Genomic DNA, 21,849 nt, shown 5'->3' with positions numbered 1-21,849 from the left:
ATAAAAATAGTAGTTGTGCTAACATATTGTATTATGTGCTTCAATTAAATATATACCTATAATATTAATTATATTACACATTAGGCAATATTGTCTTCACTAAACAGCAAATGTTATAATCTATTGCAAATCTTCTGCACTTCTTACCGCTATAATTGTACAAATAGACGAACTAACGTCAAAAACACAACTTATAGACAAATCTTCTAGAACACAGTTGTATTCATGGTCAGGGTAACGAGTTCTCACGTAATGTGATCTTGGATCCTCGGAGAGCAAACATTCTATGTTACTCTTAAATGCGTCTGCTCTATCTCCGATCAATTCTGTTAATCTTTCAAGGGCATCATCAGTGAATCTAACCTCGTAGGGTTGACTTGGTGGGTTAGAGATCCACGGGGCAACTCTAATGCCATCATGGCTTATATTGCTTAAATGGGCCGACTGTGGTGGTGTGAATCGCTCTTGACCATCAGGAGCGCCTCTTTCGGCGTCAAGTCTTTCTGGTGATCTTCGAAAGTTCCCGTCTAGCATGTCTATGCTTGACGGAGAGTCGGGTGACGGTGAGATTGGGGTTAGAAAACTACTTTGACGGTCCCCTGGCGAGGGAATATCATCTTGATACGGCGATCTAGGTAGCGGACTGCTGGTATCAACGCCGATTGGGTTCGTTATGCGAGGACTCAAGCTGAAATTATTTTTATATCGGCATCAGATGATTACATAATAAGATATTTATTTTATTTTTTTATAACTAGCCTTTAACCGCGATTTCGTCCGCGTGACAGGGATAAAGAGTATATAATCCCATAATTGGTTAAGGCACTATAAGGTAACAAACTCACTTTCACATTTATAGTATAATAAGGATAACCTAATCCTTTATAAAAATAAGTTTTCACTCCCAGATCTTGTCACTTGATATTGATTTGATTATCCAAAAACAACAGTAAGATAACTCACAAATCTATTTGTGAAAACAGTTGTTTATATCAGTTTATTGTAGGCATAATCAATAATGGAGTTAGATATTAATTCCTGGTTCCTCAAATATACCTAGTGACTAGACTGAGTGGTATTTGTAATATAGGAATAAATGTACATCAAATACTAACCTTCTATTATCAAAATTATCATCATCTAACTGCAAATTAGCTAGAGTATCCGCCGCGTCGCTGATACCTTCAGTGGGAGGGCGCACTAACGACGACATACTGTCTCCGTAAGAACTTGGATAATCATACTGGGGAATATAAGGCTTTATGTCCAGCACTGGGGTACCATTTACCATGTCAACGCCTAAGAAATGGATTTTGTTGCCTGGAAAGGAAAAATAATGTTAATTACTTGTACTAATAGTTAAATTAATAGGCTTTCTTTTATGCAACTTAGAATGACAAACAAACTGACGTTCCCACCTAATGAAAAGTGGTAACCGTTGCTTATAGACATGAACAGTACCATGGACACAACAAAGTATACTGTACCACCGTTATTGAGAACTAAGGTGTTATGCCTCTGTGTCCTGTAATTTAATTATCATATCCCAGCTTTCAAACCGAGATACGACCATGCAAACACAACGACTTCATGTCAAGACCAGCAGACGAGTATTGTACAAAGTTGGGAGATTTTGTACAAAAATGACCAGAGGGATGGTCTGGTAGGTTTCTACTAGCTTTTTTCAAACTGGATAAGTCAGTTTTACTTAGTACATATACACTTAACTCTATAGACAAAGTGATAGGAAAGAAAATTATAGTAAGTGACGTCACCATACAGCACTTACGTGTTAATTTATTTTACTATAATTATATGATTATTTAAATAGTCAATCTTATAAAAAAATCCACTAAATGAATTATTAAACAACACGTTAGGTTCTTATGAAGAGAAAAAGATATACCTGTGACTTTGTAAGTATAGCTAATTCCTTATCAATTTAAAATGGGTAAATGATGATCATCTAGTTACAGACATTGTACACTACACATACGACTTCCCTATAGACTGCATAAGGAGCAATCCTAAGCTACCTGCATCCACTAGCTCCCGTTACTGATATAATCTCCCTCTTTCAGCTGCCATACTAAACTAATTATGTAAAAGGAATTACCTTCTACGCTCTGTATCTTGACAAGGGACAACCCTATGGGACATGGTCTGTGCGGAGATCGTGTGGAAAATACGCCACGTCGCTCCCCGCCAAGTCGAGGGGGCGCCACCTTTGCTGGTACATTGGAACTCTCCGTTGCATGGAAGTGGAATATTATCCTGGTAAGATTACAAATAATTTAGAGTATAAATATTAAATATTGTGAATGAAAGCTAATAATAATTATAAATAGTAAATATCTCTAAATAAATATAGTCATCCATTATGCAAATATTCAGTAAGAGCGTGAGAGAAACAAAGGGCATCCATCTCTACTTCTCTTTAGAGTATCAGCATATTTAAAGAGAGTGGTCATACCCACAGTGGAATTGTTTAGTGTCTCTCCAGGATACAAGCAAAGATTTTAAATATGTGCAAGGATGTCTGAAAGTATATAATATGCCTTTTTCAACCGACTTCAAAAAGAAAGAAGTTCTCAATTCAGTTGTATTTTTTTTATTTTTGTTAGCTCAAAACTATGTCAGTTATAAACCGATTTGGAAAATTCTTATTTATCTGACAGGATATACTTAAAAGATTTATCTCATAAAATTTTTATCAAAATCAGCTCAATAGTTCAGTTTTTAAATCAAAATAACTGGTTTTGTCATAATTAAAGTCCACTTTTTTTGTGATGTATAATCATTATCTTTTGTACTTGTTTTTCAACGGACTTCAAAAAAGTGGAAGTTCTTAATTTGGTTATATTGGTTTATATTTGTTACTCTCATAACTCTATCATTAAATTAATCAATTTTGAAAATACTTTCTTATCTGAAAGTATACATTTTCAAATTTAGTCTTATAGAAATTTTATCAAAATCAATTCAGTATTTTAATTGTGAAAACAAAAATAATTGGCTTTTCCATGTTCAAAGTAATTTTTTCATGAAACAAAACCAAGTTATTAATTAAGTACTTTATTTGTTCTAAAGCAGTTCACTGTGGTATACAACATTTAACATATAAGGGTACCCTTAAGTATGTGGAATCATAAGTCAGAGGAACCCCGCATTACAGGTTAAAAATCATAGGACATGAATAGGAGATATAAATATATAATAAATTAGAATTATTTAACATACTGTAATCAGTATATTAGATAATTCCTCATAAATTAGTTAAAAGAAATTAAATACAAGAAAGGGTCCAGTCACTATTTTTAATTTCTTACCATATATGAGAAAATTCTTCCAACCCACTTAAAGCATGTTCTGGATTGTTAAACACATTTTGATTTATAATCACTGTGCCTCTTGCTTTAGCTAGTACTGACGGTTGCCTGGGCACACCCCTCTTATTTTGAAATGATGTTTCAATAACACCAATAGGTCTATATAAGATGTTCTCACTGTCTTCTGATGATGAAGGACCATCATCACTGTGATTACTGACAACAGAAGTTGCTGAAGATTAAAAAATATTATTATAAATATTTGTATGTAAAAGGTGCTTGTGAAACTAGAAACATAATATGTTGCACAGAAGTTTGTAACAGCATATAAAGGAATTTTTCTGAAATCTCCAGAAAACCAGAAGATATGTGATACATTTTTTTTTCAGATCTAGAGATTCATATGTCATTAATAATACATCTATTATAATAGTTATTACATTTATTAATATTTACATTTAATTTTAAACAAGTCTATTCAGGTACTATTTATTATTATGAAAATGTTTGCAGTATTAATATTTTGTATTTTAATAAATCTTAAAGAATAAAAGGAGTTGTTTAATTTTAGACCCAATTATAGAACCATATTTCAAAAGTAAAATAATTTAACAATAGTTTATTGGCACAAAAATGTTTCCAATGAGATTTACACAATTTCTTTCTTCGAGTCAATTGTATAAGAAGTTGAGCACACAATCTTAGTGTACTGATCAAATTACAGATTTACTGCAGAGTGATGAAATTAATAGTAACCATAATTACTCTTCACTATCACTTGTGTATTAATAAATAGTTATATTAAAGGCAAGCGATATGTAATGTTTATCTATTCCTATGAAAGATATTTTTATTCAAGTAAACTTAGACTAAAGCATTTTTGAAGTCATTAAGAGGAAAAAACTACTCTATAAAACAATAATATTACCAGAGTCAGCGCAATTTGCACATCGTAGTCCATTTAAAGCAGTCTTAATTAATTTTATTTCTTTTAGGTGCTCATGTTTAAGCGCAGATAGCTGCTGCCTGAAATGAATAGTTTCCGACATATATATACATACTTACTTTAAGTATATCATATTCGAAATTAAAGAAAAAATACTTACCTTAAATTTTTTATTTCTGTTCGTGCTAATGTTATTTGGTTTCGATAATAATCAATATTTTCAGTCATTATTTCTAAAAATTCATTATCAAAACTAATAAAAAAATGTTTAATTAGATTAGTTTACGAATTTCAGATTAGGTAAAAATTTAATGAAAAACATTAAATTCAATAACACTGCGTTATTTCAGAGTCACCATTTCATTTAGATTGACAGAACTAAAAAAATATATTATGGAACCATCTATATACATCAATACAGTTGAAAAAAAAATTGTGTTTTATAATTATTTATAATATAACTTTGTCTAAACTATCAATTTAAATAGTGTAAAAGATCTAGATGCCTTATGCATAAATAAATAATTTATAGTAAATAATCTTCAAATTCAATAAACTAATAGCATAGGCTTTACCGAAAGGTATTTTATTCAAAATGATCAGATCAAAACAATAGCCCTGAAATAACATAGATATGACAGCACTATATGTCCTTAATCTATGTACAGCATTAGAGACTCCTTTTTTCAATACCAATTGATCTTTTACCGAAGACCGAGCCAAGTTACCATTATATTAAATTAAATCTAGGTAGGTGATAAATACTTAAGTATCGTAGAAAGAAAATACTGCAGACTCTATCTTTAATCTATGGTACTAATGAAGGTATAATATATTTTTAAATAATTTTATGGCTTTGGATAATCATTTCTTCTCACCTTGATAGTGATGTTTATTTAAAGTACATAGTTTATTGTAAGTGGTAAGATATGTAATCTAGAAAAAATTCCATTAATAATTTCAGTATGCTATTATTTATTTTTATTGCTTGAATAATTAATTAATTCATAAGATTTAGTTATATGTATATGCTTTCGGACAGCAGATGGGCAATTAGATAAGGTATCCAATCCAATGTTGATTTTTGGATAAAAACTATTTTATAATAAAAATAGAATCTTATAATCGTCAATTTTTAAAAAGTGAATAACTTTGTTAATCAAGTTATATTTTACTCAAAGATTTAGGTTTTATTGAATTACTTTCATCTAACAATTAAAATATAATATTTATAAAGTAAAAACTAATGTATAAAGGTGACTACATCTATTATTTATATAATATATAAAATAATAACGATATGTAAGGTATTTAAAAGCCTATTAAGTTGGTTCATACGTTTCAGAAAACAATTATGTTTTTTCAAATATTTAAAAGTTAATATTTTTTCTTTTATGCAATTTAGAATGGTAAACAAATTTTAAAATTGTATTTAACAACAAATCAGTTTACAGTTCAAACTTTGTTTCATTACTTATATTTTATTCTATATTCATTACTTGATCGCAATACAGCACCCAAAAACGCAATCCAAATATACATTTTGGATCATATGCTGAAGTCACATCACTACTGCTATATTGCGGTTTTCCATTTACCGCACACGTGCTGAGATTTTGTGATATTTTTACTCATTTATTTTATTTTGCAGCGTGCTCCAAATACATCTTGAAGCCTCTTCTGTTACAGACATTTATTAATTAACATATAATTGGGATCAGACTTCAGGTGTGAGTTAAAATATTTTGTTATTTTGACATGCTGGGGTGGGGCTTAAATGTCTTTAGAACAGGATCGCCACGTGTCCTATATTTTAATTTTTCATTATTTTTTTGTTTATTTTCATTTTCATAAAGTAAAACTGAACAATATAATGGGGAAGGGAGACATATTGAACATGATTACAAATAATGCATTGGTCCAATCGTTACTCTATTAAACTGGTTTTCTTTAATATTATTGATAAAAAGTAATCGATTATTTTCGTAAACCGGTTCTTTTTTTAATATAATGTTATAGTGCAATTCTAATCAGGATATTAGTTTTACAGTCAATTAATCCATTCCTTTTTGTTAGCGATATTTTTAATATTATGTTATAAAAGGTTATAAACAGTTGTACCCACAGAATAACAAATAGCATCCAATGTTTTTAACTCTCGGCGAATAGTTTTACGATTATTAACAAGTCAATAAATAGGGATTTATTGTTTGAAGACTACAAATTCAAGAAAATCTGCTCTTATTCTTTTTGTCTGAGTCATAGTTTTTTTAAGGGTACATTTTTTTAGTTAATAAAATGTACCCTCATTTTATTTTGTTGTGCATTACTTTTTATATATATCTTTATGGCGAAAGGACTAAACGCGAATGTTTTCATTAATTATATACACAGTTTAAAACATAATATTATGGTCTTGTATTATTTGATTGCTAATATCCTATTTTTCCTGTAGTAAAACATTCAAAGCATTCTCAATATTTTAGCCACTCAGTCTGTATACATGCACTTATATTGTCCATTGGAACTGTATTTTGTAGTTTTTATTTTTCATTAAATGTGTCAATTGTAAATAATAATCTTATCAATGTTTGGCAGATTTGAAAGTTTATCTGTCTCTATACTGCCTTGAAGTTTTCTCAATTTTCCTTATATGAAAACTTATACACTGATACAATTCCAATAGTGCATTATAATTAATCATTTTATTATTCATATAAAATATAAATTTTTACTATCTAAGTTCATTATAGTGTATGTCAAAAGTTTGTTCTTATATCTCTGTATAATCGTCAGCATCATCATATCAGCCATTATCTGTCCACTTGTATCCTCCTATCTGCATAATACTTTTCAAGAATTATAATAATAATAATTTTATTTTGTAATAAAAACAACACAATAGTATATTTAGATCTGCTAAATACTTACTGAATAGGAATATGTTGTTACATTTTAGTTTGGCAATAAATATATAATAATTCTAGTATAATACAAAATGAAACTGTATTCAAACATTTTATTTATACCTAAATATTGTTATTACTCCCATTTTTATGGCCTTATAGTGTTATCATTTAGTATGTCATACATTATATATCTTATCTCTCTGAACTCCATTGAATATAACTATCTAAAAATGAAAAAAGAAGATGACAGTCTGATATTATATATACTTTTGATATCATTTATATTTACAGCCTAGGCCTAAAGTTTTTGCCAAATTACAATTAACTTAAAAAATGCTTAAAGTATGGAAAAAAAAAACATGTTATGCTAAAATTATATTGATATGTTGGCTTTGTACTTATGACATGGGGCATTATCCAATTTGAAATAGATGCTATCTATGTTTGTATCACTAAACATCATATCCAACGAGGGTTCCAGCACCTTTATATATTTTTTCGAATCCATTGTTTTTCACATACAACTATTTTTCCAATGCATGACATGCAGTCTCAGATCATAACACTGCCTCCGCTGTGTTTTACAGTCGGCACCACATACCAGCATGAAATCTTCGCCAACTCTGTGTCTCACCTGAGGCACCTGCAGCACCAAATACCTGAACTTTAATAAAATAATAAGATTTTTGAAAATATGTTTTTCTAATGAACCATTAACTTCAATACATCTCAAATGTTTAATGGTTTAAATGACATACCACAAAATTGGATTCATCTGTTCAAACAATATTTACTCAATCTTCCCCATGTAATGTTGATTATTGTTTCACTTTTATTTTTGCATTTTTCAGAAAACAACTGTATTTTTAATCTATCCTTAAATCACGACGCTTAGGCATTTTTCTAGTTTTTTTTTATAAACTGCCTCATGTAAAACAACAACCAATTTAAAATAATTTGTCGACAGTTCTTCACACTCTGATGAATCGTAGTAAACTAAAAATTTCCCTAAAATTCAACTTACCTGGAAATGAGTCACCTCTATTGTGTTTATAGTTTTATGGCATGGTGCATTGTTATGATTGGCTCATTTAAATCTTTAGATGTGTACTATGCGACAATAGACTTAATACAGGTAAATACTTTTGGCCAAGGCTGTATTATGAAATTGAAATGCACTTAGGAACACACTATTATTCATTACAAGCACATACATTTTATAGTTTATACATTTTGTGCATGCAGTGTAATTTTAAGCTTATTAAATATATATGAACTTGATGACTCTTGATTTGTTGCGTCTCAGTGTGTTTAGCTTTATTTATATCTTAGGTATTTTGTAAGTTGATGCTGACACATTCATATATTTAATATCTACAGACATTCATCATCACCATCATTTCAGCCATTATCTGTCCACTGCTGGACATAAACCTCCCCCATAGACTGCCATAAAAAATGGTCCTGAGCCATCTGCATCCACTGACTCCCTACAATGCATTTCAGGTTGTCACTCAGGTCGTCCTACACTATGTTACAGGCATTACTGTGGGTTAATTATATTATGTTGTTTTTTATCATCTTTAAGGATTTAACCAACTGTATGAACCCAGTGACACTTGATATATTATAAATTATGACAGATTAGTGTATTTATGGGAAATTCAATAGGTTTAACTTTATAAATAAATGTTTTATCCCAGATAGCTAGAGCCTTGCAGTAATTCAACACAGGCACTCCAATTTCATATTTAAATTTACATGCCAAACTATTTATCTTAATATTAAAAAGAGGAAAGTGTTGATTTTTGTTTATAATGGATAAACTAAAAAATATTTAACTAATTTTCAAAATTATTTCACCTATAGAAAGCTACATTATCAAGTAACATGAGCGGTATATTATAAAAATGTATCTTCTATCTATCTATCCACACAGACCTGGGGTGGGTTGCTAGTATTTATTACAACTAAACCCAGAGGCTTCTATTTTACTAAATATATACAATAATATGTGGCACAACATGCTAGTTTTTTAGGTTTATGTAATTATTTATTTTCTTGCAGCGGAGTAAATTGAGTTGATGGCAATGGTCACGGAAGCGAAGGTCAACGGTGGTGAGTTGGAGTCGCCCGCGGAGCTCCCCCCAGCGCTCGCGGAGAAACCTGCAGGTCTGCCACCTGGCAAATATGCACTTGTTGGCTGGGATATGGATACCACAGGCAGGAGGTTGATAGATGAGGTAATTATTTTTTTTAAACTACAGTTACAACTATTATTATGGGAAAGAGGGAACAGGACCTTTTTTATAATAGTAATAATTTTTATTTACAATTGAAGCTACTTATATTGTAAACATCCATCTTTTATAAATATTCCTTCAATGTCTGTAAAACAGCAATTTAAAAAAAAATATCAAAATCTATTTATAATTGGTAAAGGTAGGTAAAATGTGTTAAACACATGAAGATAATCGAATTCAGATTTTTTTTTGTGCCCCTTATCACTATCAACATAGATTAAGATATCAAATGATGTTGTCAATATCTCAATTTGTAAAAATACTAAACACAATTTTTTATGCTTACTATGACATTGTTACTGTTTACTACTTACTTTACTACATAAAAAATTATTTCAAGGCACCTAGGTATCATTCAAAACTTGAACATTTATGGCATAATTTTACTAAATATAACTATATAGACATGACCATGTATGTGTATATATATTCTATATATAGTGTATATATATATTATATATATATATATATATATATATATATATATATATATATATATATATATATATATATATATATATATATATATATATATATATATATATATATATATATATGTCTAACGCCATGGATGTCCTAGACTGTGATTGCTCATGATTTGTGTGTACTGTTTCTTGTTTCTGAGATATTATGCCTCCATATATTCTACACATATTGCATTCTATGAGATTCAGCCTTAATATTACTTGCTTTTTTTTTATACAACTTAGAATGGCAAACAAGCTGACGGCCCACCTGATGGAAAGTGGTAACCGTCGCCTATAGACATGAGCAGTATCATGGACATAACATATACTGTTTCTCCCATGCGTTGCCATTCTTGAGGACTTGGGTGTTATTCCTCCGTACCCTGTAAATTCACGCCATATCCCACCCTTCAAACCGAAACAGCCATGCAAACACAACTGCTTTACGGTTAAAACACGAATGGGACCCAAGCAATCGCTGCCCGCTGGCCTTAAAAAAAGGCAGATAACGTACCTTTAGACGACTTGTCTTTGCCAAAAGCTAAAAGTTCTAGAATTGCCCTATAGGTACGCTTATTCCTTCAGCTTAATTTGAAAGAATAATTGAAAGATAACACTTGATATGATGATGAATGCTAAAGATGCGATAGAAATAGATTATGTGGCGCCCTCTGTCCTAAGTCCGGTACTATATATTATTATGTATTCTGTTGTCCAGATATGTCAAATAGCGGCTTACACGCCGAAGCAGACGTACTCGCAGTACATAATGCCGTACGGCGACCTGAACCCGGGCGCGCGCCGTCGTCACAACGTGCGCGTCGTCACCGTCGGCCGCTACCGCATGCTCAAGGACACCAATACTCATAAGGTATGGGGGAAATGTTTGCTATCTTGTTTTTTTTCTTTATTTGGAACAGTAAGCCCGCTTGTATTTTCGGTATACGCGTGGCGAACACCAGCGAGTGATGATAGATGAGGAGGAGAACAGGTTAGATGGCCCATCTTGACAATTTCATCAAGAATTAATTAAATAAATATCTATACCTATAAATAAATAAAAATCATATTAATAGAATGAATGTATTTTTTTATACAGATATTGAAAACAAAATCCGAGATATCAGCACTGTCAGATTTCTTGGACTGGCTGGAGAAGGAAAAGGGTGATGGCAGTGTAATCCTTATTTATCACGAGCCTCGTCGCCTCAGCCCCACCATGCTGCTAGAAGCTCTCACCAGGTTAATTGATAAATATTTACTAATCCTACTAATTTTTTTTTTATCGAATGTAAATGGAGTGGTAACCTCGCCTGCGCTAATGGGATACGCTGGCGGGGCACCAGTGAAGGGTGATCGATGAGGATGAAAACAGGCCAGTTAGCCCATCATGATGAATTCATCAGGAATTAACCATGATAGTTTCCAGGGGGAACTGCGAGGAGGTCGACCTGGTTGGGTATATTGCTAGCAATGGGATTCTCAGTCTCCATTACTAACAATCCTTTTTCCCCCTACTAATCCTACTATTATAAATCCAAAATTTTGTGGGGATGTATGGATGGGTAAGTGACATTAATGTGGATTTATTCAGATATACCATGCATAGTTCATTTTTTTAACATGACATTAAAATGGAATGGTACTCCTGCCTGAGGTATAAACTGTTGAATTATTGACAGACATCGTAACAAATTTTACAAGAATTAACCATGATGGTTTTTAAGGGGTACCAATTATAGGGGCACTGATCCATCTATTTATAACAATCCTCTTGGTTAGTTGTTAGAAATAATGGCAAACGTAAGTATGTTTTTTTTAATGGGTGATAATGGATTGGTAACCCCACCCGCACTATTGGTTTACACTGGCGGGACACCAGTGAAGGATGATAGGTGAGAATGAAAGCAGGTCAGTTAGCTCATCTTGACAAATTCAACTAGAATTAGCCACGATGGTTTCCAGGGGGAACCGCGAGGAGGTCGACCTGGTTGGGTATATTGCTAGCAATGGGATTCTCAGTCTCCATTACTAATAATCGCTTTCCTCCCTATAAGTGACGGTTACCACCTTCAATCAATTGGGTTGTTTGGCATACTAAGTATTATTATGGGGCTATTTGACCCCATTGCTAACAATCCCTTTCCCCCCCAACGTAAGTATGTTTGTCATATGTATAGTGTTGTATATTGTGTAATGTGGTTAAACAATTATAATATCTATCTATCAACTGGTCAATGGGATTACATATCTCTTAATATTGGGGGAGGGATTGTTAGGAATGGAGATAAGTGACTAAATTGCAAGTAATATCTTCTTGACATTATGATGAATTTATCACGGTAGGCTAATTGACTTGTCTTCTTCCTCACCTATCATCTCTCACTAGTGCTTTGCTAGCGTATACCGCTAACGCGATGGGATTACTATTACAATGACTCATAAAAATACAACACACACATGTGCACGGTGCACAGCTGCACGTATTTTTTATGGGCACAATGTAAATATACATTGGTGCGTCGGCAGGTACAAGCTGCTGGAGCGGTTCAAGTCGATCGTGGCGGGGTTCACGGACAGCTACGCGCTGGCGGCGGAGCGCTGCCGCGCCACGGTGAAGTCGGTGTCGCTGCGCGTGCTGGCGCGCGTGCTGCTCGACGCCGACGCGCTCGCCGTCGACTGCGCGCTCGACCGCGCCGCCGCCGCCTACCGCATCGTCGAGCACCTGGCGCAGGGTACCGCACCACCACCTACCTACCTACACCTACACCTACACCTACACGCGCGGGGACCACCTCCGTTCATTCTTGAACTCGTCACAATAGACTAACATTGACCTGACGGATTCTCACCTACCATCTGTAACTGGTGCTACACCAGGATATAACGATAATACATGTGGAGTTACTACTGTTTTTTCACCTATTTAAAAAAAAGACATGTGTATGGTACTACACTACAGTACGCGGAGGTTCCTTTGCATTTGGACTTTGTTCACTGTACGTTCATTTAACATTCAACAATACTACTTACTACCCTAGTGTTGCCTAATAATATAATCGATTGCAACATATCATGCTCGTTGAGATGCCATCATCACCATACAAATTCACAAATATACTTCATAAAAAAGTAAACACAGTTAAAGTACTATATAGAAAATGCAGTGTAAATGGATGTAACGTAATGGTGTGCAGGTGAGCAGCAGGAGGTGGGCGCGGGCGGCGAGGCAGCCTGCAGCCGCGACCTGGTGGAGACAGCACGCGCGTGGGCGCGGCCCGTGCACACCGAGCTCGACGCGCTCGCCTCACTCAAGCGCCTGCTCGAGAGGTACTCTACTCTGACCACTTAGGGGTTGTTACTACTACTACTACTACTACTAGCAATATACCCTGTCAGGTCGAGCTCCACGTGGTTCCCCCTGGAAACCATCGTGCTGAATTCCAGGTGTATTTATCACAATAGGCTAACTGATCTGCACTTTCATTGTCACCTATCATCCTTCACTGGTGCCCTGCCTGTGTATACCGATAGCATAGGCGGGGTTACCATTCCATTATCATCCATTAAAAAAATGGTTTAATATATCTGATATCAGTTACAGATTTTTCTATGAAATGTAAATAAATTGGCGTAGTGAATAATAGGTGAGGATGGATTCGAGTCATAGTCTATCTTACCAATTCATCTGGAATTAAATCGCAACAATTTCCTAGTAAAATGCTCTTACAAAATTCTCTTAGTTTTTTACAGAGATAACATGTAACAAATTTTTCTTATGCTCAACTCAACATGTGTGCATGTTCAACATACTCTTTTATTTTGTATTTTTTATCCAATTTGAAAAGTAGTTTCAACTTAGATCAGAAGCAAGAAATTAACCTATTGTTAGTTAATTATAATTTATTCGTTTAATTTCGCTATACATGCAGCTATGAACACTCGAAGATTGATTACTATTATTATTACTAGAAGATCTACAACCTTATATATTAGCTATCGATAAAGATTGATGCCTATGAACTGCACGCACGTTTTGCAACACATGTTTCATCTCTAAACGAGGCATTTTCAGGCATTTTAATGTCGAGCTCTGCTCGGAGCCTATTGTTAACCTTTCGGCGCCCAAACTATGTTAGACAAATTTGATTATTGGCTAATATGGAAGGTAGTAGAAATAATAGACAATCTTCGAATGTTCGAGTCGCAAGCATACTAATGGTAGTGGTTAAACAAAATAATACTAATCAACTAACTAGTTATATGGTGTTCCGCACTAATCTTTCTAAATGAATCATTAACGTTACACAGACAAAACACGTTCCGGCCGGTATTTGCTCCGTTGTTACGGTCTGCGAGACCTGAGAGGAAGCGTGTAACGCAGCTGAGGCGCTTGTTAGCTGATGCGGGCCTGCTTTACGACCAGCTCAAGGACGCTTGGCAGGAACAAAAACTAGAAGGTATGTTACCAGCTCACTCTCTGTCTACTGCTACTGGTTGGAATAGTAAATAAATTGACGATCCATATGATGGAAAGTGATAACTGTCATATATAAACACACAGCATTATGGACTGGACATCATAGAACCTTTGATTATATATAGACAGAGAGTATTAGAGTCTGGCTCAAAATGTAGTCAGCAAATTTTTGGAAAGCTAACTTTTAAAACTAATTAAAAATTCTCCAGTTCAAATAGAGACCAAACTATGCAATCTCACATAGAGTTTCATTTGATTCAAAATCGACAAATTTAGAACTTTTTTTTTTTTTAATTATCTTGAAATATTGTGATTTTCTTCCAGGATTACAGAAACAATTGGAGTCGTTGACAATTAACGCGAAAGAAGAAGATATAAAAGAGTTGATAGAAATATTTGACTGCCACTTTGATCCTTCCAAAGAACCCAAGGGACCTAAACCAAGAGTACCTAGAAATAGAACTAGAGTAAGTAGTTTTTGATTATTAACCATGATAGATTCTAGAGTTGCTCACATGGGCAACAACCTAGCTTGATGTGTTGTTAGCAATGAAGCTGTTAAATTATTAATAGACTGGACTACACCATTTTAAGGATTTGTCAATGTTGAAGGCCACAGCTAATTGAATGCCTTAATGTGTTACTATAATTGTTATTTATTTTTCACCACATCTGCCCTTCATACGCTTTCTGTTTTTACCCAATGGTTAGCTGGTAGAGAATGCCATATGGCATTAAGCTCGCCATTTGTACAAAATTTTATTGTGTAATAAAGAATAAATAAATAAATTAAGTGAGCAGCTATTGAGGGTTGTGTGTGGTATAATTTTGATTATGTAGAAGTATTTGTTTGAAGTGTATACACTATTGTACAACCAACTGTAATTTGTTGTTACAGGCAACGTCGTCTGCGGGGGAGACGGGCGAGGCGGACGGCAGCACCAGCGAGTCGCAGAATAGTTCACCACACAATTCGCCTAATAAGACTACCAACAATGGTGAGCACCATTTGTAATACCTTGATACATGTTTGGTCGTCATGATCGTTGTATTTTGTCATGTTCATGTCTATAGATGGTTAATATAATTTTTTTTTTCATATAATAATTATGTTTATAGGCTTTGGATACTAGCGCTCTCGGTATTTAGGAATTTATCGCCAGACTAGCCGTATATTCGATTTATTATTGAGAATTTCTACAGAATCTTATCCCCCATTTAATCTAATTTTTCATAAGAATAAAAGGCACTTTTTATAGTGTTTGTTTAACCCATACACAGATGGCTTTTAGATCGTCGTTAGTGGTTCACAAACATTAATATCTATATCTGATCAAAATTCTTTGCTTTTAAATTCGATTGTTCAGGCTACATTGTTCTTATGTCGATAAAAAAAAATCTTACCCTCGCTTTTACACATATGTATAATGAATACATATTGTGTATGAATTATGCATATTGTGGAAAATTCGTTTTATACTTGTTAACTTTTTTCATATCAGGTATCTCTACAAGTAAAAACAATGTTTTATACATATATTATACTGATTTTTACCTGCGACTTCGTCCGCGTGATTGAGTTATTGTCACTGAGCGGGAAAAAAAGTAGTAGTATTATATCTTTCTCCAGACCACATATTACGTGTATACCAAATATTAAAGCGTACCTCTTAAGGTAACAAAGAAATAAACTCACTTTTACACTTATAACACTAGTAAGAATAACATTCTTCTAATCGTCACATATTTAAAAAAATATTTATATATTTATAATTGTATGTAAAGAAATATTAGTGTTTTAGTGTAATTATACTGTTTTAAACAATATATTGTGGTTCGTTTTCAGATGTGGCAGCAGGGGATCCTAGTCAAAAGGTGGTAGCGCCAGAGGTCGTGGCAGCCAACTAACGACTCGCGCGCTTCTTACCTTTACAAAACGAAAGCTTAGACTTTTTACCATATTACTATCGTTTAGTATTGTAACAGCCATAGGGATGTGACAGATACATTTATTCGTATTATATTTAGGTTAAGTCTCCTTTGGAATTGAAAGAGATTTATTTTGCATGCATCGGTGAACGAGTCTACACATTTTTTTTTTTTTTCATTAATTGCCTATTATTATTTTTTATTTTGCTTTACGCATAAAGTTTTTCTATATACATAGATGATAATTGTAGTTGAGTGCCTTAGCAACTCAGTGTAATAAGATATATAAACCTTTTGTATATCCATATTTTTGTGTCTACATAATAATGATGGAACAACATTTTGTTGTTTTTGCAATGTGTCATTCATAATAAATTGTTTATTGTTGTGCCGAATATGCACGGACGGGATAGGAAGTTGCAATTATGTTGGTGCGTATTGCACTGTGATTGATGCGGTGTTGAGAGAGGAGTTTTTAACTATTTTAACATCACAATTTTAATATTAAAAAGAAGCGATTTACAATGTTTTTAGTTTTGGGGCTTCGAACAAGGATATAAAAAGTACAATTGGTTTTATTTATTTAATGTTACTTTTTATTTATTTTAAATATGTGCAATCGCATCGTAACGGATGGACTGATTTTTAGCATCCGATATTTTATTTATACCTTTATTTATTATTACCCTTATCACTATTGCATAGTAAGTTTTTAGACTGTCTCATTAATTGCGCATAATATTAAGAGCTATTTACATGCTATATTTTTGTTTGCCATAGGGATACTGTTAATAAATATTTTCCTTTACAATACAATAAGCTGCATAATAAAACAAGTGTGTACCTATTAACTTACCTCTATTTTAGTTAGTTTTAACATAGACTGTACATATAATTTTATTTCTTATTTTGTTCAGATCTCTAATAAATATGTAAGTCTACATAATGTTTGTTTTCATTATCCAAAATAGACTTTAAAGTAGATATAATCCAAAATGTTTCAGTGAGAAACTAAACAAATTTTTGAGCAATTTCTCATATTTCTAGTAACAGATGCGGCAGAATTAGCATATTTATATTTAGAATTACAATATATTTCTTGATACCGGTATGACTATATCATAGGACAGATTGTTCAATATTTCTCAAGAATTGCGCAATTAAATTGCATGTGTAACAAAACACATCTTTATATAGAAATAGTGTAACTTTGTAGTGCGAATTTACAGAAAACGACTAGTATAAAATAAAACGATGTAGTATATAAACAAATAAGCATATATTTCATATCGTCATTACATCCTGTTTCGTCCATCCTTCCGCTAAATGATCCCTGACAGCTCTATCTAATATTACCTGTAAAAATTGTAAATAAAAATATTTAATTAGGATACACTATACCGAGTCATTTAGTCAATGTGCTGATAGGCTTAATGGTTTCTTCTTTTTTTTTCATATTTTTATAAAATGTACCATAAAAACCTGTCAATAGAAAAAGTTATTTTATTAAGAGAAGTACAAAAGAGCAATATGTTATTACTATTATTTGGTCAATTTAGTGTGATAGAGGTGCTTGTTTTTTTAGGACACTAGACATCGATTCTCGGAGAAATTTCCCTTTATTTTGATTGTTCAATTAGCGTATATGTCGTTATGTTTGTATCGGTGAATAATGTATGGCGAATTAGCTAAGCTGCCGCTATTACATAAATTTTGTTATGTACCCCACTTTGAGGAATCCGTGCATAACATATACACACACATCTGTCACGCCTGTCGTAACATACAGAATAAAATAAAATTCAATCTAATTGAAAACCTGTTCCTTTTTTTAAAGTAAACAACAATAAACATGATTGTATAAATAGTTATGCCCAAATATTTACCTCTATATCTCTGCAACCCTGCATAGCTCTGCTCAATACGATATCAAAGTAATCCATGTGCAGTCTGTGCGACATTTCTAATAGTGCTATGTGGCCTGTAAAACATAAATTAATTAAAAAAGACATAAAAACAAAATTATTTATTTATTCTTCATCTAATGTTAACCTTGCAAAATTATATAAATGAAGACTATTCTCTACTAGTAATAACGATTAGTAATAGATGGGTATCATGAGCGACACAGTATATTCTGTTATATCCACGGTACTGTTCATTGCGACGCTTACCACATTCCATCAGATGGGTCACAGTTGCATAAAAAATCTTTACGTGGTGGTAATCTTTGTGGTTAATTTCCAGACGAATTTAATCAAAATGAGTCAATTATTTTGATTATATCTTCATCTATCGATAACCCAGGACTACTGGTTCATTTTTATTAATTATTAACGACTCGCCCGGCGTATGTAACTTTTTTTTTAAATATGATTGAAGATTGTGTTCCACAAAATAAACTTCAATTGTGACAAAACCCACTATTTTGATATAAAAATTAAATTATTAAACCGATTTTGATAAACTTTCTATGGGACCAACCCATTATTATTGTACATAACTGTCGGAGTTATGGAATAATAAACACAAAAAATACAACTGAATCGAGAACTTCCTTTTTGAAGACTGTTGAAAATACAATCCATGTTCACCAATGCCTATCACATTATATATAATATTATTATATACCACATTATCAGCAAGTGCATGCCCAAGTCATGCATTTACTGATAATGTGATTTATATTTTATTTGAAACAACAAAAATCGAAACTTTACTCTTTATAATAATAATTTTTATAAAAAAAAAAATCTCTAGAGATAACTATGAATGAAGAAGTGTGCGGTTACCAGTGGTGGGTAGCGCGGCGACGGTGAGCACGACGCCGCCGGCCGCCTCCTCGACGTGGCCGACGTCCAGCAGAGGCTCGGGACCCGCGCTGCCCGCGCCCGCCGCCGCCATGGACGCCGAGCTGGCGCATACGTATGCACGCAGCGGCACGCCCGCCTCCGTCAGCGCGAGCGTGGCCGCATTCACGCAGGCGCAGTACGCGCCACCATCCGCCTGCACGCACGTACACCGCCAACATTGTATTAAAAAGCGTGACAGTGAAATTACAAGACACACAAGGGCATAATAGTTTAGTTCAATGGGTGTCTGTGTATTCTCTGATATCTATAGTAACAACATAACTATAGGCGAAAATTATCACTTTCCTGGTAGATTATCAGTTTATTCTGCAAATTGCAAACAAGAAATTATAAAAAAAGAATAAGATAAGGACAACTACAAAATATTTCTTTCTCAAATTTCTCTTTTTTTGAGAATAATGAAATATGACATTTATGTAAGAATTAAAGAGAAACGCAATTTCTCCAAAAAGGAGAAAAAAATATGAATATCAAAATAAAAAAAATAAAAAACATATGAATAGTAATTAGATTGTTATTTCTTCTTCTGTTTTGTTAAATAAAGTCTTTATAAACTACCTTTTCAAAAAAACATCTAGTTGGTGTTATTGTCAAATAATAATATAGCATTTTACTAATTAATTTCAAATTACCATGCAAAAAAATCACATCCACCTAGTTGAAAATGTTTAATGGGTGGTATAAATAAAATTGAGTCTACCTGCAAAACTTCAACATAGATGTCTATCTGTGAGCGTGGGTACAGCTCCGTCTTGATGGCAGCGGTGAGGGCCTGTCGCAGGTGCATTGACATCTCTTGGGACTTACGGTCTCCACGGGGTCGATTCTTCCTTTCACCTATAAAACTTACTTAATCAGTGTTTAAGTAACTTTCAAAAGGAAGTTATTTGAACTTCCTTTGTCTGTCCTATTTTTTTTATTTATTTAGCATACACAACATCTTACAATTGATTAAAGTTACAAACATTTCTAGAAAATGATGATATGATTGAGACCTAATATGTTCTAAATATATAATATTAAGAAATAAAATGTGCTGTGTAGCTTGAATCAGTTTGTCATGTTGATACATGTTCTACCTACATTAGTACACTTTATTATTTAACAAAGTATAAAAGTGCCTACTTCAATATATATGACAAGGTCTAAATTAGTGCAGCATGGTTAAACAGTTGGCAAAATGTGATAAATTATTAATTATATATAAAATATATGTAATTATTATTTATATGTAAATATAGTAAATAAAATGGAATGAGCAAATCCAAATAACAAAAATATATAAAATACAGACATATCAAAGAGATTTGGTGACTCAATGTATTTTTGACTATGTTACATAAATGTGGTTCAATTTGAATTGACTTAGTCCTGTGTTGGTCCCATAACAATTTTGTGATGATTGATGCTGATTTTAACTATGACTTAAGAAAGTAAATTTTAAATTGCAAGAAGCAATTCAAATTTTTCAACATCTATGTAAATTTATCAATGCCGATTAATTTTTCTCTTTCTGTAAGTAGACAAAAGAGATAAAATTTTATCTAAGAAATTAGATCAAGGTACAATAGGGCTGATATACCTGAAGAAGGTAAAAGCCCTCAAAAATAAAAAAATAAAAATTAGTTTTAATCAGAATCACAATGAAAACAAAAACTGAAAAAAAAAATGCAATCCATCTAGAAAAGTAGAAAATCATTCAGAAAGAAACAGATAATCTTATGTTTGGAATAAGTAATACTTATCAAGTGAGTGAAAAAGAAGAGATTTTCAATATTCATATTTCATAAAAATTAAAATAGTAAATGACCAAAAAGAATAAAACACTCCCCTATTGGTTCTTTTTAAATGTAATTACTTTCTTTTAGTGGCATGAAATCTTAAATATTTTATTTACAAACCTGTGGAAAATGTAGCCATACTGTACTGACAGTTAACAACAACTCCTTCTGTTGAAAGTTTTGATTTAGATGCCTGAAAGAAAATAAAACAGACCTATGAAAAATAATGAAATCATTAAATGTATACAATGTATATAAATTTAGTGATTTACTTAATCTGTGAATATATTCTTAGTATAAAAAAAAATTAAGGTAAACAAAAGTGGAATAATAAGAGATCATAAACCACAAACATAAGGACCACAAAGACTAACATTTTTTTTAGGTTAAGTAGGGTTATTAAACTATAGCATGTTTATAGTCTCTAAGGTTATTATGTGCTCAAGTTAAATATATACCTGATGAGGTCCATAAACTGCAGCTAAAACTTTTGTGTTTCCTTGTTCTAAGTAGGCACTGCCGTCGGGTTGAGTGAAAACACCGAGTCTACATCTGATACGGCGAAGTTCATTAGGTCTTCTACCATCTAGTCGTAAACCCTGACTTGAAAGTAAGTCGGTAGCTGGCATATTGGAATCAAATACGTTCAATTGCCTTTTCTTTTGAATAAGTAGCTTGATTTAATTTATATTTAATATAAACAAAATATAAGTATAATTTATAAACAAGTTCTTATCGGTCCTATTTAGCCCCATTGACAGATGTCAATAATATTAGTTATCAGGTTAGTGACTGGCAGAGATTGTGATTGCATTGCGTAATAAAAAAAATC

General features: G+C 32.7%; 3 protein-coding genes and 1 long non-coding RNA gene across 4 annotated transcripts; 1 reads left to right on the top strand and 3 right to left on the bottom strand.

Annotated features, from left to right (window-relative positions):
* Nucleotides 1–13: 13 nt before the first annotated feature.
* On the bottom strand, nt 14–4,841 carry LOC113509399 (tRNA (adenine(37)-N6)-methyltransferase). The gene is made up of 6 exons (XM_026892735.3): nt 4,436–4,841; nt 4,258–4,355; nt 3,330–3,561; nt 2,117–2,274; nt 1,116–1,320; nt 14–688 (listed from the first exon to the last, which is right to left on the bottom strand). The coding sequence occupies exons 1-6, from the start codon at nt 4,501–4,503 to the stop codon at nt 121–123; spliced, it is 1,329 nt and encodes a 442-aa protein (XP_026748536.1). The 5' UTR covers nt 4,504–4,841; the 3' UTR covers nt 14–120.
* A 994-nt stretch (nt 4,842–5,835) lies between these two features.
* LOC113509406 (maternal protein exuperantia-1) lies at nt 5,836–17,309 on the top strand. The gene is made up of 10 exons (XM_031911252.2): nt 5,836–6,003; nt 9,252–9,427; nt 10,673–10,825; nt 11,054–11,196; nt 12,484–12,689; nt 13,152–13,284; nt 14,266–14,414; nt 14,759–14,901; nt 15,333–15,432; nt 16,281–17,309. Exons 2-10 carry the CDS (start codon nt 9,269–9,271, stop codon nt 16,340–16,342), a joined length of 1,248 nt encoding a protein of 415 aa, XP_031767112.1. The 5' UTR covers nt 5,836–6,003; nt 9,252–9,268; the 3' UTR covers nt 16,343–17,309.
* Nucleotides 7,547–8,162, bottom strand: LOC128200744 (uncharacterized). The gene is made up of 2 exons (XR_008252857.1): nt 7,943–8,162; nt 7,547–7,827 (listed from the first exon to the last, which is right to left on the bottom strand). It is a non-coding gene; the product is annotated as an uncharacterized LOC128200744 (long non-coding RNA).
* A 314-nt stretch (nt 17,310–17,623) lies between the features above and the next one.
* On the bottom strand, nt 17,624–21,797 carry LOC113509420 (exosome complex component RRP41). Its single transcript, XM_026892761.3, has 6 exons — nt 21,476–21,797; nt 21,138–21,210; nt 19,937–20,073; nt 19,156–19,369; nt 18,250–18,344; nt 17,624–17,719 (listed from the first exon to the last, which is right to left on the bottom strand). Exons 1-6 carry the CDS (start codon nt 21,644–21,646, stop codon nt 17,648–17,650), a joined length of 762 nt encoding a protein of 253 aa, XP_026748562.1. The 5' UTR covers nt 21,647–21,797; the 3' UTR covers nt 17,624–17,647.
* Nucleotides 21,798–21,849: the final 52 nt, after the last annotated feature.

The sequence above is a fragment of the Galleria mellonella genome, unplaced genomic scaffold (genome assembly GCF_026898425.1).
Source record: "Galleria mellonella isolate WM207_F2 unplaced genomic scaffold, CSIRO_AGI_GalMel_v1 utg264, whole genome shotgun sequence".
NCBI classification, from domain to species: domain Eukaryota; kingdom Metazoa; phylum Arthropoda; class Insecta; order Lepidoptera; family Pyralidae; genus Galleria; species Galleria mellonella.
The sequence above is the reverse complement of the archived record's forward strand: the minus strand, read 5'-3'. Positions and strand labels throughout refer to the sequence as shown.